This window comes from Falco punctatus (assembly GCF_963210335.1).
Source record: "Falco punctatus genome assembly, chromosome: 3".
NCBI lineage: Eukaryota > Metazoa > Chordata > Aves > Falconiformes > Falconidae > Falco > Falco punctatus.
In genome coordinates this window covers 83,756,576-83,775,753 of record NC_137582.1, presented here as the reverse complement: position 1 = coordinate 83,775,753, position 19,178 = coordinate 83,756,576, and the positions used below count along the sequence as shown (strand labels likewise).

Sequence of the window (19,178 nt, the reverse complement as noted above, 5' to 3'; positions counted from 1 at the left end):
AAAAATGCAACAAGGAAAATGCATTGATTCTTTTCCCTTACATGTGAACAAGTGGGCAGTTAATATAATTAGACGATAGATACCCAAATAGTAGCAATAACTTTGATAATCTTGGAGCTTCACCGTCTACTTAATCCAAAATTTCCTTGTAAGATAGAAATGACTTAAAGAAAAAAACTGATTTGCACCATGAAAACAGGCAGTCTTGTGATTTGGAATATTTTCATAGCCAGAATGCCATTGGCAGTGTAAAAACAGAGGCATGGGAAAAGATAGAACTGTTAAACAAATAGACTAAAAAGTCATTCAGTGTTTTCGTAACTTGAGTCTTTCTGGAATGTGTTACCATAAAGAACTTTTGCATTTTAATTTTTCTCCTGGTGTGTCACTGCACTCACCACATGGTACCCTGCACTGCTAAGAGTATTTGCCACCCAGTGGCAGGAAAAAGCTAGTAGCCTATTTGTGTATATGTAGTGAAAAGAGGAAAAAACTTGGTACTTAAAATGAGGAACTGTATGGCATTTTCACTGACTGCTGTCATAATGTCTGATGTTGCAGGATGGATGGTCACAGTATCACTTTGTAGCCTCATCTTCAACAATAGAAAGGGATCGGCAAAGACCATACTCTTCATCACGCACGCCCTCCATCTCTCCCGTGCGCATGTCTCCTAACAACCGCTCAGGTAAGACCAGGTTTTCAGGACTGAAGTAAATACAGAGATAACCCATCAGTGTTATTTTCCTTCTTTAAACAATATCACTGACATCTGAACTTGTTGTAGCAATGGTGGAAGGGCAAAAAATACATTATTTACTCTTCTATGAATTATCTGTTCAAAAAAGGAATTATTTTTTTATTAAGACCTTGTGAAGTTTTACAGCAAAAAGAATATTCCATAACTCTTTGTTATGAATTCTCATGCAGTGTTTTCCTGATTGGAATTAACTGACTAGGTCTTAGGGCAGTGGCGTCCATTAATAGCACAAGGAAATTCTGTTACTCACTTTGCTAGTCTTGAAAACGGCTATGTTGTTTATGACTACTCTGCGCACTTAGCAGAAGCTGAAGGATCCTCATCATTTTTTGTCAGCTTTTATTCCGATTCTATATGTGTGCATACACATGCATATGTAAGTTTCACAAAAGATTGACTACAGGTCTTCATGTAACATTGATGACATATTTACACCAGCTATCATTAATTCTGTATGGTCCCTACAATGAATTTATGTAAGTATCACAACTTATGCCACAGTGTTAATTAATTTTTCTGTTCAGAAATCCGGATATTTTCCCCCTCAGCTTATTCTAAGGTAGAACATGCCTTGGTTAGATAAAACCATTCCCAGTGAAAGTCTTCTAAGATAAACAGAGTAAATCAGTCAGCCTTTCAATGTATTTTTTACTACTTGTTCAGTCAAACGTTGTCATTCCATAGGTACACCAAGAGTTTAGGATTGAAATTGCCAACTGATTATTGCAATCAGTGTTGTGCCGCAGTTGTATTTTTTTTAATAAATTGTTTTGTTAATTATATAGATGATGAATCTTAGTCCTGCAGAACAACCACTGAGGAAATTTTAAAATGTAGCCAGAACTGCAGTGAGAGCTGCTATTCAGTTTTCAAATGTGTCACTGCACAAGTCCATGAAGGGCTCTTCTACCTTTCTTTTTTTTGTTCTCCAAATGCTCACTTTGACTGTAAGTGTAAGGCACTTGAAATGTCTGGCCCTGAGATCTTAGTTCTGTCTCTTGCCAGAACTATCTCCTCACCTCTGTTACTCTGTTGTTTAAAGAAGATACTTAAAGAAATTTTGGATTAAATCTTACTGTCATAATGAGTTAGCACTAGACTGAAAAAGGACAAATAACAGTTGCTGTTTCTGAAGGAAGAGAAGCCCATATAATTACAGACTAGTCAGCTCAACCTCATTCCAGAAAATTGTTGGAACAAATAAACACAATCTGAGGACCTCAAAGACAGTAGGAAGACAAGATACTGCGTAAGTCTAGGAGTGTCTGTTTCTGCGTAGTCGTATAAATTACTGTCTGTCTGGTAGTATCCATATCAAATCTAAATGTTGGTTTGATATGATTTTTTCTTACAAAATCCACCTGAATTCCTGCTATAACATAGTTAAAGTGCTTTGTGGAAAGAACAGTCAGTAAATAAAATCTGCTGTAATCAGTAAGACTTTCACAGAAGATTATGGTATGCAAGATAGGGCAAACTAGCAAACAGTACAGGAGATGTCGTGTAGTACATACAAAACTGACTGCAAAGCATTCACAAAGAAGGGGTATTGCTTATTGCCAAAATGGAAGAATGCTTTGCTTGGAGGTTTGCCTTCAACCCGGTACTCTTCAGTGGTTTTATTAATGACCCAGTTGAATATACAAAGGATGCCTATTACTTTGCGGGCGACATAAAGCTCAGAGAAACTCATGTACCTTGAAGGGCATTATTGGAAGTCAGAGCGATCCTGAGAAATTTGAGATGCTGTCCAAAGGGGAAAAAAGATCCAATCCTTTACAAATAAATTATAATGAGAATATCTAGCTAGACAACAGTTCTTCAGAAATGATTTAGGGATTTATTTTTTTTTGTCAGTTGCACACATGAATCGGGAGATGGAGAAATCGGGGTATGAGGACACACTGAAAGGACTGTAATTGTTGAAGTCAAATAAGAGAGACACAAGATGGGGGCAGTGGGAGGAAGTACGCACCCAGTATTGAAGCACCTAACAGCCAGCTGTAAAGAGGAGTTTCATGAAGTTTCTCTACTTTCATAGCAGACAAATGGAAATAATGAGCAGCAAGGAGTCAGGCTAGACATCAGGGAACATTTTCTAACAGTAGGGAAACAAAGCACTGGAACAGACTGCTAGAAGCAGTTACGTGATCTGTGTCATTAGAGATCTTTAGTTTTAGATGAAAATCTGTCACAAATTATTTCGGTATACGAGATCCTACCTTGAGGTGAAGAGTTGAAGTAAATTAACTCAGTGTCCCATCCATCCCTAGGACTTGGTGATAAGATGCTTAAACTAGCGTAGAAAGCTCTGCCGCCTTTTCAGTGTCCTTTAAGGATAAGAGCAGAAAATCTTGATGGCACTTTCCAGCCTAATGTCAACCAATGATTTTATGTCTGCCTCCAGTAAAAACTCTGAAAGAAGATGCTTCTGGATTTTAACACTTATTGGAGAGCAGTTGTTCTTACATGGGAAGAGAGAGAATTCCCACAGGGAACAGAGAGATGGTTTTGTCTTTATCAGTCAATTCTGTTCAAAACACCAGAGTGCTTAAAAGCATTACCAGAGTATGTGAAACAACATGCATCCTTGTGTTAGCAACTTTTTCAGGGTTTGTATTCTGTTTTCTTCCCTATTATACTCAATTTGCCATTAGCTGATTTGGTAATTTAATATCATGTTTCCTTATATCTGCTGGATTATCAGCTTTAGAATTACGTCACTATTGACAAGCAATTTAAAAGCAATCACCAATTCTAATGGCTTCAAAAGAAAAACCATCTGTCCCACATTTTCTCTGTAAATTCAGAGACCAGGGCTGGCAGAACCAATCTAAGCAGAATTCAACATCACTTGTGATTCCTTACTCATTAGTTAAGTACAAGGGCTTCTCTACTTCTTAACTAAAAAAATGTAACATAGTTTAGAGATGTTGAAATATATAACTTATGATAAAGCTTCATAAGTGAGCTTGTGTTACAATTTTTAAAATCTTTTTTCTTCTTTTTAAGCAAGGACGTTGCTGCTTTTGAGGCTCTTTTGACATATCAGATATTGAGGTGGAGGCAGGGGAGGGTGTGGAAGTAAGCACCAGCACTTTAGTTATTTTTGTACCACTGTGTCTTCACAAGGCTGTGGGGTGTTCTGCCACTCACCTTGTACTCCTTCCCCTACCCTCCACAACAGGAAAAATGCATCGTATCTACCAACACCTAAATATATTGAAGCCAGTTTATGCGAAAGCCATTATTTTCACCTCTGTTTTTCTCCTTTCCCTAAGCATCACAAGCTCTAAGTCTTCATGATCAGTGCCAGTGATCACCTTCACATTCTCCAGTGCGTGAGAATCAAGTACAAACCGAGTTCTCCTCCTAGTCACCTCGCACTTTCTTCCTTTTAGCCATATCACAAGTATAGGTGATGAAGGATTTACTTTTAATAATACCTTAAAGTAGCAGCTGTTTTTTTAATGGCAGTTGTTCATTTAAAGACAGAGAAATGATTTGAGTTACCTTTAAGTGTTAGGCATTCTTTGCTATGTTTTCTGTGAAAAAGACCTTTCTTTTCTTTCCATCTCCAGTAGAATCATTTAATTGAATTGTTTATTTTCAACAGGGGAAGTAAGAAACCATTTCATAAGGGGTTTTCCACACATTGAAAGTTAATGATCTTTACAACAGAAATAAATGAACCCTTTTGAGAAAAAATATGGAAGTGCCTATACCAGAAAGTTTTGACAAGTTAAAGAAATTGAAATGCTAAAGGGGAAAAACATTTATTATTATTGTACCTTTTCATAGTGATCATCTTAGATGTTGGGTGGGAGTGAAAAAAGTAAAGTGTTCAGAGAGAAAATTCTGTTTAGAGTTGATTGTCCCATGAATACATTTGTCCTGTACTTGGAAAAAAAAGCACCTTTTCTTTCCCTCCCTAATGTGGTAGTTTCATCAAACAACTTAATGTTAGTATGCTTACAAATGTAAACTTTACTAAAATGTCTACTCTAGAGTTAAGCACTACATTCAGTCATATGTGGCGAGAAAAAATAAATCCATTTTTGTGATCTAGCAAGTGCCCCAGCCTCACCTCGGGAAATGATCAGCCTAAAAGAAAGAAAAACAGACTATGAATCAACTGGAACAAATGCCACTTACCATGGAAATAAGGGAGAACATACTTCTAGGAAAGACACCATGACAGGTGAGATTATGCGTGCATAGCATATGTAAAAATCAGCTGTGATAGACTGCTGATTTTATAAGCTTGCCTGGGTTTACTTTATTATAGGAAAGGGTCGACCTGCTTTGGTTGATGCCAAAGTCTTAGCCAAATCGAGAAATACAGCTGAAGAAATACTTTATCTTAATGAATACAATGCTATGTGAAAATGATTTGTGAAGGCCATGTTTCTTCACAGAAGAAAGGCTCTAAAACCATTTGGACATTTATTTTTAATTTTACATTTGTTTTCATTTCAGAGCAAAGCTGGTAGATCACTTGGAAATAACTAGTGGTGTTTCTGCAAGCATATCAATGGTTGAGCATGTGCAGTGATCTCTAACATCTGTTTTTTGCAGGGAATGGCTTTCCAGGACTGGTTAGCTTATTTTGCACATCAGCCATTCCTAGAACATTTTTTACCTGGTTGTGAAGTCTATCCGTGTTGCTTTCTCAGCTGAGCTGATTTAAATGCAACAGTTTTCACTGTGTATGTTATAGCATCTATTGCAGGCTTTACTGAAGGCCCCTGGTGAGCTCATTAACCTGTTAGCATTTCAGTAATTACGAAACGTTGAGTGCTTTGCCCAGTACTGCACCTCTTCATTAATTGTGTTGCAAAATACATGTTGGCCTCCATCACCATTGCACAGGCTTATATAAACCTTATTGAACTTTTTGTTGCATTTATATAGTGCTGAGCACCATGGTGTCCTCTTCTCCAAATGCTGCCTCAGGGCAAGCAAAAAATCACAAGTGAGCAGTCACTCTGCACTTTCTGAATGCCTGTTACCTTCTCGCAGGCCCTCTGTAGATGTCTTGCTCAGAGGATGCCAGAATGGGTTGTCTTTGTGGCCCTCAGCTCACTGGGGACACCAGGAACATGCTGACTCAGCATCAGGGCATCCATACTAGCTTTCAAGACTGTATTCAGGATATGGTGATTCTCATACAGCACCTACTGTGTTATACACTATTGCGTAATCAAAACCTAAAGGCCAGACTTTGAATTTGTGTGAAAATGGAATATTGAACATTAATTAGTCTGAAAGTGAAAATCCGAAGAAGAGGAATAAAGTCAAGAACGTTTGGAAACCACGGAAATAAGGAGTGTCCTGAATGTCATCTGCAGTGTACTACGTGAGATTGCAGCAGATTCAGTTAAGGTACTGCATTTTATCTATCTGTAATATTTTGAATGTTTCATACTCACTGCCCAAGGTGTTTCTCTGAAACACTTCAGTAGTCCTTACTTGTGTAATTGTGAGGGACAGGACTGCATTGTTTTCAGCACTTTGTCAAGGATCCATGAAGAGGGAATCTCGGGAGTAAGAGCAGTGGGCTGGAAAAGCAGAAACATTAGTATTTTATTTGCAGTAAATTGTATCTGCAAATTTAGGCTACCAGATTATATCAGAAGTTTCACCCCCAAAAAAGTGTTTCCATGTGGAAAATCTGTGTCTCCTTGCAGATAGTCTTGTCTCTCTCCACATGTTAAAAAATTGGGGGTTTCATTTCCACAACCATTTTCATTTTGTCTTTTACTGTAGTGTTTTTCTTCTCCTATTCCTCTTTCCCTTTCAATATAATTTTTGGGGTGTGAGATTTTTACTTCCCCAGGAACCTTTGCTCCACTTTGATTATTGCATCATGTTTTCCTTTAATATCTGCTTGTATTTTGTCTGTTCTTACTGATCTTTTGGGTGGGCTTTTAGCAAGGAAACTTGAAACTCGCAGCATTGTGGTCAGTTACTGTTTTTCCAGCTACTGAGCTCAGTGAAAACAATCAAAACGAAAATCAAGTTGAAAATTGTAATAATATTTTACAATGTTACACAACCATTGTACAAATGAATGTGGAATTAATAAATCACTTTCTCTTTCTTACAGATCACCAAATCTCTGCTCATTTGGTCTAAGCTCAAAATAAGCACTATTTTCAGAACAAAAGAAAGTGACTGAAGGAGTCTTGCTTGTCAACATTCAACATGAAATTTTTGTAACATATTTGTTCTCATTAAATAATAAACATTCCATTAAAGATCAATATAAAATCAGTATTTGTGATTTTAATTGTGAGAAGTTTGGGCTTTATCTGGATGGTGTAATACAAGTTTGTGTAGCAAGTTCATGGCAATGCCTGTATTTCATTTTCTGCATCAGACAGTGCATTGCAGCTAATACATCCACAGAGCCTACAGGACTCAGATAAATGTTTTTTCAGGTTCCACCTGGCGGATACATATTTTGAGCTGCTCTTGTATTTTGTGCCAAGCTGATGTATTACACAAAGCTTTCTCTGATTTACGGATTTACACAGAATGTAGAGCCACAGCTGTAGTCCTAATTTATCCATGACTGTCTCCGTGCTCTTCTCCAAAACTCTTCTCAGCTTATAGTTCCAAAATTTTATGACCTCTTGGCTGGGACTGAAATGAAGGTTTTGTGATGGATTTTCCAAGTAGAAGTGTTGGCTTCTTGCTGTTGTGGGGAGTTGTCAGGCAACCTCTGGGAAAAATAGAGAAACTATGAAGTAAACAGCATGATAACTGATATTGATTTTGCAAGGACAGCTAAAAAATAGAGGAACAATATCAAAGTTCTCATTGCCCTCTTCACAGGTTTATGATGCTTTTTATATTTACTGTCCATCTTCTTTGTAGAAAATAATAACCAATAATAAAATTTTACCACCTAAAGTATATATTTAAGATTAAATTTTGTTATATTTGTTTTAAAAAACCCAGGACCTATAAGTGCATGTGATAACATTATTTATGCCATGGTGTTTTCCTTCAGAACAGGAAAGTTAAGGTTACTGTATACTATCGTGGAACTCCTGCTCTGAAGTGTTTTTTTGCTTTGTTAGTTCCCTCACTGAACTAATATGCGCATCACAGTCTGCAGCCTGTATCTTCACTTCCACCAGCAGAAACACCTTCTGATTAATTTATTTTCTTTTGGTTGTAAAGAGTCAATCATCTATACTTTTTTTACTTAAACTTACTTGCAAGTCTCTGCACATTCAGAACACAAACAGCCACCATCATCTGTTACAATAGCTGCAGATGCTCAGGCTACTTGAATTGTTATTACTTTAAGAAACCATAACAGGCTGTAATCTCTTCTCATGCCCTTACCTCATCTTTCACCATGCAGGAAGGTGGCAGTGATAGTGACAGGTAATGATCTCTGCTAGCTGAGATTTGTGAGGCACAGAAGCATTTGCCTTTACTGTCTTGAAGTATAATGTAGGAAATGGAGTCCTGCTGCTCATAGCAAGAACAGGCAGGTTATGCAGTACTGGTTGAGGATGACTACCTGTCCGGCTGAGCTTTCCTTTCTTACTATCAGTCTGTGTTTCTGAGGGCAAAAGGGTAGCACCTTGTTATTTCAACGTGTCTGTAAATGTGTTCAGAATAAGTACTTACAAGAAGTGAAGCTGAATATTAAACCATGAATCAAGCGACTGGGATATATGGGAACAGCTTTGGTGGGTGATACCTTTGTCACATAAACCACTGAGTGACATAATTTTCAAAGCTGTTGTCAGCTTTGCAGAAAACTGCTATGAGAAACTATGATTTTTGTATTTTTTTTTAAACCAGTATCACCTTGAAAACCAAACAGGGGAGAAAGGAAGGTATTTTTTCTGTAATGTTCTTTATGCAATGCAACCACAAAGCACTGCAGGTTGATCATAGTGTTCATTTTGGAACCTTCACAATCTTGCCTAGTAAAAAGTACCTCTTCAGTAGTAATGTACTAGTGTTTAGATACAGCATAAAATACACACAACACAACCACACCTATCACTCCTCAAATCATTTCATCTGCAGCTACATTTCTTACATTTCTGTAAGGAAGTGTAGCTCCTGGAAAATCTCCCATCTCTTACTTCTTCTACCCCTTTCCCTCATCTTGCCATGTTTTAAAAAAGAAAATTGTTTCATTAACCTCTCTCTGTTCAATAATTTTACCATGATTGTACATGTACAATATGAGGAGGAAGAATCAGATACAAACCACACAATATCTGTCTGTTCATCTAGCTCATTCTCTCCCTTCTTTCATTTATATTTACCCTCTGCTTTTGGACAGCAAGAGTCAACTGCTCACTGAAGCACGGCAGAGCGGGAATGGAGTTCCCAGGGATGCTGCCTGTGTGCTCAGAAGCAGATACTGGAGCAGGGCTGCATGCTAGCAGCTACATCGCTTGACTTACGTTTCCTTCAGTGACAGAATTACCTCGGCCTCCCAGCAACTAAGCCAAGAATTCTTGTTCTTGAACTCCTGGCATTCATTTCCAAGCATTTGATGTGTCATCATTTTTATTACATTAAGAAAAGAATAGTACTTTTTTTTTTTTTTTTTTCATTTTAAACTTGTGAATTCGTATCCATCTCACTGCAGTGAAATCAGCAATGCAGACCTTGCAGCTGTTTTCATAAGCTGGTATTATCCATTTTCTATCACAGAATATGTGATCTGGGAGACTGCAAGTCTTCAATCTGCCATGTGACAATTCTGAGAACATCAGGGCAAATGCCACATTAGTGCATTGGACAGCCACGCACCAGCTCTGGACTATTTCTGGTTTTAGACTAGTCGTGGCTATTAGTAGCACATATATACTGCACCTTTTTATATACCTGTAAAAAGATGGAAAGGCCATGACCCTTCCTGAAGTCTCTCCAGTTGCCTGAAGGAACAACATACAAATTAGCATGTGCCCAGTTTGCTGTTTTTCATCAGATTCTTCATAAAACTCTCCGATGTCGCACCTTATACCAGTCTTCTATTCTTGATGTCAAGTAACCATGAACATTATTGTCCTGTCTGGACTGAATATGTTCAGTCATATCTGACTAATAGCTTGCATGCATGAAACCAACCCTGCTTATCTTGCTGTTTATGTACATGAAAACAAAATGGTTACAAGAAGTTCTTCCTCTGTTTATGAGAGTCCAACACATTGAATGTCAGTTTCATTTTTTTCAAGAAGTAGCACTTCACAAAACGGGTGGCTGAAACACTAACTCTGGGTATCTTTAGATCTTGAGAAGAGGAAGTTGTATAACCCAACTTCTTCTAGCACTTTGTGGGACAAGCAAAAACTCAGAAAAGCAGCATAAAAAAGATGGTGTCAAGGAAAGGTCTGGCAGTTGTACTACTGAGAGTCATGCCATCATAAGATGCACCATAAATAGCAATGCTGATGCGGACTCCTCTAATACCAAAGGCTGTTATCAGGAGGGAGATTTGCAAACACTGTATCAGAGGATGCAGCTGGAATACAAAAAATGCTGAAATAACAGTTGTCTCAGACGTCACTCAAGTTAGGTGACAAAACGCAGCCTGAACAGAGAACTTCTGCAGATCAACCCTTTAGCACCACCATCTATGACCAAAGAGGAACTAACTATTCAAGCAGTCATCATTTCCATCTGTTACCACCTATTAGCACACAGGTGGAATTAAGAATACCTACCACTGGAGAAGACCAACCAGCATCTGTTACTGGATTTTATGTTCTTCCCACCTCCAAGAAAAGGATCCTGCTGTACTCCTTGGAGGCCTCCAGAGCTCTTCCCCATTTCCTACACAGGATTATGCACTGCATAATGTAACTGCATCCAGCTTTTCAAAAAAACAAGAGGTTTTTTCACCCTTATGCGCTAATGGTTATGAAGTGAAAAATCTTCCAGCGGTTAGGGCTCATCACCCCACTATAAAGGTCCTGTCTTTATCCTGTTTCAAGAACCCGCTGGAGATCTGTAAATCAGCAACAAGGAGCAGTGCACCAAACTGACAAAAACTATACCCTAACCATGGAACCCATGACAGATATGAATCAGAAGTGGCATATTACAGTCAACTTCGACTGAAGACGATACCATTCCTTTCTCCAGAGAGGGTGCGCTGGCAGGGGGAAAGTTAGAGGCAGTTGTACATGCTGGGGTCCATGCTAGCAGGTTGCCAAAGGAAGAAAAAGTGGTTACTTCTTCAGTAACTGTGGTTCTTCTTAGTGATGTGACTAACATGGATCCCATGTTAGGTTTCAGCTGTGATGGTCAGTCCTCACCCTCAAAGGTTCTGAGTTGTGAAGGTATTTAAAAGCAACTCTTGGTGCCTCCAGGTTTTATACCATTACACAGAGACCTGAGAGAAGTCACATTAGCAACATGTTTCAATTCCACTGCTGTCTGTGATTAACAGCTACTCAAATTTTATTTTCAGGCACATGCTTTTATAATGAGAGTCCTCATGACAGCATCAATTCATTGGTTATGACACCTGGAAAGTTAATAATGCATACCCAGTAAGAACAGTGTGCAGCAGCCACAATAATACTACCCTCATATTCTCTGAAATATGAGTCTTTTGAGTTCTACCAACAAACTAAGCTTAGCTAGATAGTCAGATCAAAGTGATCAGTGAAGTCAGCTTTGTAGGGAGAATCCCAGCTTTTTATGTGGTTTTCTGGGGCAGGGTGGGAAATAAATTTCTGCAAAACTGTGTGATGTTATCCTTGTCTTTAGAATTACTTCTGGTTTTGAACTCATAGCTCAGTTTTGACCATGCATATTAGTAGCAGGACATCCGAGAGGAATGTAACAGCAGTTCATGGATTTGAGACCATCTTGGCCAGACCTCTTCGGTATAACTACATATTAATTTTCTGCATAACTCATTTTTCAGTTGCATTTAATCACTTTTCCCATGAATAATTCACGATATAGCAAAAGCACTGTAGTATAAATAAGCCACATATACAACTGAAGTGAAAAGACTGAAATGTTTCTTAATCTCAACTGTTACCTGTTTAGTGTATGTGTGACATAAATCACGTATATAACCTGAAATACATTACTGAATGCTAGCTGTATATGAAATTACTTTGTTGATTTATACGTGAAGTGCACAAGATCAGTATAAACATGACACAGTGTCTGTTACAAGTAGTAAGTGTATACCATGTACATGCATGTACAGCAAAGCAAAGATTGTGACTGTTTAGTGGAAGGAAGAGAAAACAGAAGTCTGCAGATGCTTTTAAGGATTTTTCTGTGTGGGAAAGAGATGTTGTATAATATATTTAATGACTTAATTCACTTTGAGGCCAAAGAGGTGTGTTTGGTAAATCTGCTTTTTCCTTCCTTTTTATCTCTCTCCAGCTCAGAACACTGGAATCTCAACTTTGTACAGGAATTCGTATGGTGCACCTGCTGAAGATATCAAACATAACCAGGTAAGTACAGAGGCTAAAATGTTACTGTTTCAGGTGGCAAAAGACCACTGTAACATCTTATATGGAAATAAAGCAAAATACCGATTGATAAATCTACATCAGAGGAACTGAGTCACCCGCTTGCACAAATGCTAGTACTGGCTTCAAACAAGCTATAATCTTTATGCTAATGGATAATTTCAGCCCAAGTTTCAAAAATGTCCAACAGGTTATGACAGCATATGAGCAATAATTATCCAAGGTTTTTAAGCTGCTAACTCATGCTGAAATCAAGAGAGGCTTGAGACCTGAATGCCTTTGAAATTCTAGATACGTGTGGCACAGGCTACAAAAGCCAAGCTAATGTTCAATTCTGCTGGCTCTGGTATCTCATGATATCCCATGTCAGTGAATTTGGTGCAGGGCAGGCACATCTCATTACTTGAGTATAGCCATCATAAAATTCAGCGCTACTGCTGATACCAGATGGCTCACGTGCTAAGGCATCCTAGCAAAAACTCAAGATTGGAACAGGCCTGGAGAAAGAACCTCCTGTATCTCTTGCGGGGATGTGCACTCTGTACTTACGTGTAGCTAAAGCTCTCTGATTTGCCATTTAGCATGACTGCAACAAGACTTTTTGTTTGGTTTTTAAAATATGCACTGGGGCATGGGCGAGACAAAAGCTAGCATTTCACTGGCAAGGCCACTTCCCATGTATGTACATCCAAGCCATTCACTCTAGAGCTTTGGGATTCGTAAAATGTCCTGTTTCTGAAAGCCAGAAGCAGTAAGTGCACCTGGATAAGGTGAGCATTACAAAAATGGAACTGGTAGCTTGTGTGCCAAGCTAATGCACTCAGGAAAAGGGCGGTTGCATTACTGACGTGTATGGCATTCATATGGCTGGTACTGCCAATGTATTTCCTCAGCTCCCAGGAAACGGACGTTTTTCTGCAGCCATAGACTTTTGTTTCATCATTATGTGTAATGCTACTTTAGCCTTAATTACCACAACTCCTTAATATTTAAACTTCCCTATGTAATACGCCAAAGTGGCAGCATTTTTCAACTAGAGAAATGAGGCCGAAAACATTTAAAGAGAGCTTTGAGAAGTACCACTAGTATCAGACAGGTAAATGAATGTTTAATAAAATTGATAAAAAATATTTTTTCTCTGAAAATTTTCACTAGATTACCTGGAATTTCAATCTTAAGAGACTTATATTTCAGTTTTAATCCCCAGACTTAAGGTGAAAAGAGTTTCTGATATTCTGTGCCAACATTTCTCTTTATTGTTTTTTTAAGTATCCAGTATTTCCTGTGGTGCACCATGTTCTTTCTTTGTGTGAGCCAGTTCAGTGCATGAAGGTGTTTCTGCTTTTATTGCATTTAGAGAGATTAAGCTTTTTTAATTAATACAGTATTTAAAGAAGATAAGGGTATGAGGTGGTGTAAGAGCAGGTGCACTCTAACTGCAGTCATGAATCAACTAATTTGATTTTGTGGCTGAGAGTTTGAGCAAAAAGAAAACAAATGGGGAGGGGAGCAAAACAAAACCAATTTTCCACCTTTTCCCACTTGCTTTCTCAATTAAATGCCAGGTTTGTGATTGACATATCAGAAAGACTCATTTTAGCTAAAAAGAACCCAGAAATGGTACTTAATTCTCGTATTTTCTACTAAAAAAATTACCATCTCCACCTTTTGGGCATATGAATAGGTCATTTCATATAAAATTTTTCTCCTGTGTCCAAAATTAAACACTTGTGTTTGAATATGTGGAAGGAAATGAGGGGCTGAATGTCCTGTACACGTTGGTAGCAGCACTAGGAATAAAAACTAGAGTAGTTATGCTCCCTTGTGCAGTTCTAATATTGGGCACAGTCTTGCAACATCATTTGTGGGATTTTTAAAGGCAGTAGGTAGGCATAGACAGCCTTTTTCACTCTATGCATAGAGTCTTAGTACGGACATGCTTTGAAAGAATACCAGAGTTTGGGCCATAGCAGTGCAACTGTTCTCTTCTTAAAGGAGCCGTACTAGCTCTGGTAGAGTCAGCAGGATCTGCAAAGTTTTCTGACACTGGTGTCTGACCATCAGGATTCCCAGTGGTGACCATTTGACCACTGAAAGGCTGTATCATTTTGCAGTCACAAAGTCTGCCCAAACTTACTGAGGTGGCATGAAGTGAAAGGCAGTGTTCCACTAAGATACTTAGCACTTGTTTATAAATTTCAGATTTTAATTAAGTCCCAACTATAAAAACAGAGACTCGCTTGGGCTGCCTGAAAAAAGACTTTGTGGCAACGTTAAACTAGGGGACCACCGAGATTTTTTTTCTGTATATCGTAAGTATTTCAGCTTCAAGGCAGCTTGCTGGAATGTAGCAACAACACAAGATTGCCAGCATGAAGTGTCGAGGAGGTGGTTAAGAAGATGATTCTGCTTAACAGTACCAGAAGGACACATTTCAGGGCACTTAGCTTGAAAATTTTTCATGTCAGGGCCTTGAAGACTATAAATGATTCTTAAGGATGTGGTGTCACCCTAAATCTCACTTGTGTCAAAGGCAGCTGCAAAATATTTAGTGTCCTTGGAGTGTGTATCGCTTCCATTCAAATTCTTCAAGGCTGAGTTTTGGCCACCAATGTTTGCATTATATATCTGCAAAATAGTCAGAAAGTTATACACAGATTATAGTTAATGAAAGGAACTGTAAACTACACTGCTTGACCTACTTTTGAAGTAAACCAGCATCTTTAGCAGCAGTAATATTAAATAATAAATATATTTAATAATAATATTGAATAAATAAATTTAAAGAAATACAATGACAAGGCAAAGCCGCAGAATTAATTCACCACCGAGCAATATCTTGAGCATATGTTAAGGTAATGCACAGCATTATATTTCCAGCAACATAAATACAAGTCAGATTTACTCCTTCTTCCATCCTGTTGCCCACAACGAACGGTATCTAACAAGCTGTGGTTGTTACTGTCTTTCAGGTTTCAACACAGCCAGTTCCACAGGAGCCCAGCAGAAAAGATTATGAACCATATCAGCCATTTCAGAATTCAACAAGAAACTATGATGAGTCCTTCTTTGAGGACCAAGTGCATCATCGTCCACCTGCAAGTGAATACAACATGCACCTGGGACTAAAGTCAACTGGCAACTACGTCGACTTCTATTCAGCTGCTCGTCCCTATAGTGAACTTAACTATGAAACAAGCCACTATCCAGCCTCTCCCGACTCCTGGGTTTGAGACTTGGGCAGATACAAAAGCTCCAGGAACTGTGCATGTGCATGCATACCACAAGACATTTTTTTTCCTGCAAATTTAGTTTGTTAAAGCCTGTTCCATAGGAAGGCCCAGATAACCAGTGTGGAAAAAATTAAGAGATTTTTTTTTAGAAGGCTGAAAGATATGAAAGCTAAACCTGGGAGTAATTAGAAAGAAATATATATATATATACATATATATATTTTACAGTGTGGGGCAACTTTACTGTTGGCCTGTAGAGTCTAAAGTTCAGTGCTGTATATTGAATGTGGCTGAAGGAAGGAGGGAGAATATGAGTGGATGTGGGTTAAGAGTTAAGCACAAGTAACTGAGCAACGTACATACTTTATGGGGAACAGCGTCTCACAGTTTGTTTAATATCCTCATTCATTGTGAATCTAGGCTTCAAGTTGCATTTGGGGTTTCCTCTGTACAGCAAGATGTTTCTTGCCTTTTGTTAATGCATTGTTGTAAAGTATTTGATGTACATTACAGATAAAAAAAAAAAAAGTGCATTGTGTATATTACACCAATGCCACAGTGTTTCTTCATCTATGGTTCTAAATATTGCTTCAATTTCAAATTTTGAAAGATGTATGAATTTCCAGTTTTTTGTTTTCTTTTCCCCGGTGCATTTTAACAAAAAAAAATCCAAAAAAATACCACAAAAAGGAATATTTAGCAGTATTGTTTGTTCTGATATGTGAATTTGTTTGTGGCAACTAAAAAAAAAAAGGCATTCAGCAGTTTCTGACAATTAACATTCATCATTCCACACTCCTTGTCAACAAAGTGCTTTTTCACTGCCTAAAATTTTAGATGTAGATATTTGAAATAGATTTTTTTCATTTATACCAGTTTTCTTTATGATGATACAGTGTTAAAAGAAAATAAATTACAATTGATCTGTCATCCATATTTGCTAAGAATGTCTATTTCCAAGAACCTACCATACAAATACACATTCTTACTTGTGTGTGTCCATGTATGCATAGTATTCTGTGTGCGTGTGTTTGAGTGTGTGTGTTTGTGTGGCGTAAGACTTCTTTTCATCCAATGTTTTCTTTGTTAAGGCTTCAATTTTTGTTTCATTTTAAGTTTTTTTTACAACAGTGGAAACTCCAGTATGTGCTTTCTCTTACTCACTTTTTTAACCATTGATAGCAATTCAAAATTGTTAGGCCACATACTCACAAAGGAAGGGGTTATTGGATTTTTCATTGACTCCTTCACCCTTAGGTGCCATTTCCTTGAAAATAGCATCTCTTGATCTTCTCTTGAGGAAATTTCATTACTCTCCAGCCACCAACCAGCAGCTGCTCAAGGAAGGCAGAGTCTGATCTTGCCATCTCCCTGAGGGAATGGAAAACAAAGACCCAGCAGACTTAAGTCTGGAGTCTCCAAACTCTTCAGGCTACAGAAGGGTCCAACTCCTGAACCATTAGGACAATCATTTATTTTAACCCATACCAAAAAGAAAACCCAGGACACATTCCTCAAATATGAATGATACTGACCATTTCTGTGCATTTAAAGTAAAACCCTAAAAAAAAAAAAAAAAATGTAAGGGACAGATAATTTATTTTTAATTAAAAAAAAAAAAAAAGAAAAGAAAAGGACATTAGGCCAGGAGGCCAGAAGAGCTGGCATATTCATCTTAGCTCTTGGGATTCTGGAAGTCAAAAAAAGAATCTGCTATTTCTTCATTTCTTTGATTCAGGCAACAGTTCAGCATACGGTTTTCACAGCATAAGACCCACCACAAATGGAGTAGTTGTAAATTGCTTAAATTACAATTAAGGAATTTGGTTTAGGTTGCAAACATTTCTGTGATTAGTCATTGTAATAGTCTTGACATCACCTGGCACACTTTTGGCTGTGCGCAGAGGGAGAAGTCTCTCGCAAGTCATCACCTGCTCTATAGGACACAGCCCAAGTAGTTCATGCAGGCAGGTATTGTGATGTAGAATTGGTTTATTGGTAATCTAGGACTATAGTCTAATCTTTTTGGCAGCTTTTCCCAGTGTACGATATGTAACCTTATCTGCTCTTTGTAGTAAACGGGGAAAAAAATCGCATGCAAAAAAATTTTTAAAAAATTTAAGAAAGGGTGGGTGGGAGGGGCACAGTGGGCCAGATGTATAGTGAGGTAGATAAAAATATTATTCATAGTTTTGGACACAGGTTGTTTATATTTTATTTATTACATTGATTTTAATAAGATAAGTGACATTTGCAGTGCTCTTTTGAACAAAGCACATTTTCAGTATAAAAACTTTTTTTTAATGAAGAATGTCACTCTCAACTTGAAGTTCTTCCTGACTGCCTGATAACCACCAGGCTGGTGCAGTTCTCCAAGCGCAGGATTGCCAACAGGCCGAGGGGATCCGTCATTGTGTTTGAAGTTCTTAGGACAGGAGGTTATTGTAATTTGGATTTATTTCCATTCTTCAAACTACTGAAATGCCCACGTTGCCCCCTTTCAGCTCCTCTTAGGAATTACTTGGAGTCAAATGTTGACCATTGCGCAACTGAGAGATTCTGGATCGATGAAGTGGCATAAAATACCTTTTGTCTATACTTTGTGTTTTGTTTCCGTTCTTCTGTAGTGGCAAGTGCTCCGACTGATAACGTTCACTTTTGCTGTACTGAGTTTTGAGAAGGTGTTGAATTACCTGGCTTCTTTTCCAGGCTTGGGAATCCAACACTGCTGCCATACTGAGCAAGATATACATGATGCATTCTTTTTAATATTGAGGAAAGTATCGTTACCTATTGCTGTTCCCTTCATTCTTGTACTAGATCACACACAGAAATAGAGAAGAAACAAAATTGTTCAAAAAAATGTATAAAATGCAATTGATGTACTGTAAAATGTCGGATTTTTTTTAACAAGCTTCGTATTAGAATCTTGTTCAGCTGTGTAGAGCTATATAAATTTCACTGTTTTATTAAATGCTGTTTATGGTCTGGAAGGAATGGTTAACCTATCTCAAGATTAACAAATTTGCACTAACATGAGCAATATTGATTTGAAAAAAAAATAATATTAATTCAATATTTAAAAGATAAACTATGATTTTAAAGGTGTATTAACACTGAAAGTACATTTTGACAAATAACATATTTAAGCCCAAAATATAAATGGTTATGTCAGATAACACAAAAGAACTATAACAATATAGATTGAGAAAAAAATGTGTTTCACTGTACATGTTGCCGACATGTACAAAGACAAACTCATATTGACATATTTTCTATTAATAAATCCTACTGTATTGTGGAGAATCGCTGGTCATAGTGCAATATGTTTAAACTCAGAAGCTGACTCCATAGATCGATGCCTAGCTTCTCACAGCAAACAAACCCTTGCCATTCTTTTATTTTAAATATTAGATAGCAAATTTTCAGCTCTCGAGTCATTCACTCCCCCCTCCCGCTCCACCAGGTTTAGCAGTGCAACCTGCTCTGCAACAGCAAGCAAAGGGGAAATGTATTTTTGAGACCACCCGGTTCACCCCTAATGATGGCTGCAAGAGCTCTGCTGCCGCGGCTTGCAGAGAGATAGTTTATCTACACCTGTACAATAAACGAAAAAGCTCAAGGCTGGTGCCACTGGATAGGAAACTGCTGTAAAAAAAACACAATCTTGGCCCCAGTGTTACGTAGACCACGGCC

At 37.9% G+C, this 19,178-nt stretch overlaps 1 protein-coding gene across 10 annotated transcripts in view; it reads left to right on the top strand.

Moving 5' to 3' along the window:
* CTNND2 (catenin delta 2) overlaps positions 1-17,062 on the top strand; it is a 680,231-nt gene extending 663,169 nt beyond the window's left edge. For all 10 annotated transcript variants that reach the window (XM_080382082.1, XM_080382078.1, XM_080382083.1 and 7 more), the window contains 4 exons: positions 562-688; positions 4,830-4,961; positions 12,158-12,231; positions 15,222-17,062. In XM_080382082.1, coding sequence (XP_080238208.1) covers positions 562-688; positions 4,830-4,961; positions 12,158-12,231; positions 15,222-15,482 — 594 coding nt within the window. In that variant the 3' untranslated portion in view covers positions 15,483-17,062. The remainder of the gene's footprint in view (positions 1-561; positions 689-4,829; positions 4,962-12,157; positions 12,232-15,221) is intronic.
* The last annotated feature ends 2,116 nt before the right edge of the window (positions 17,063-19,178 follow it).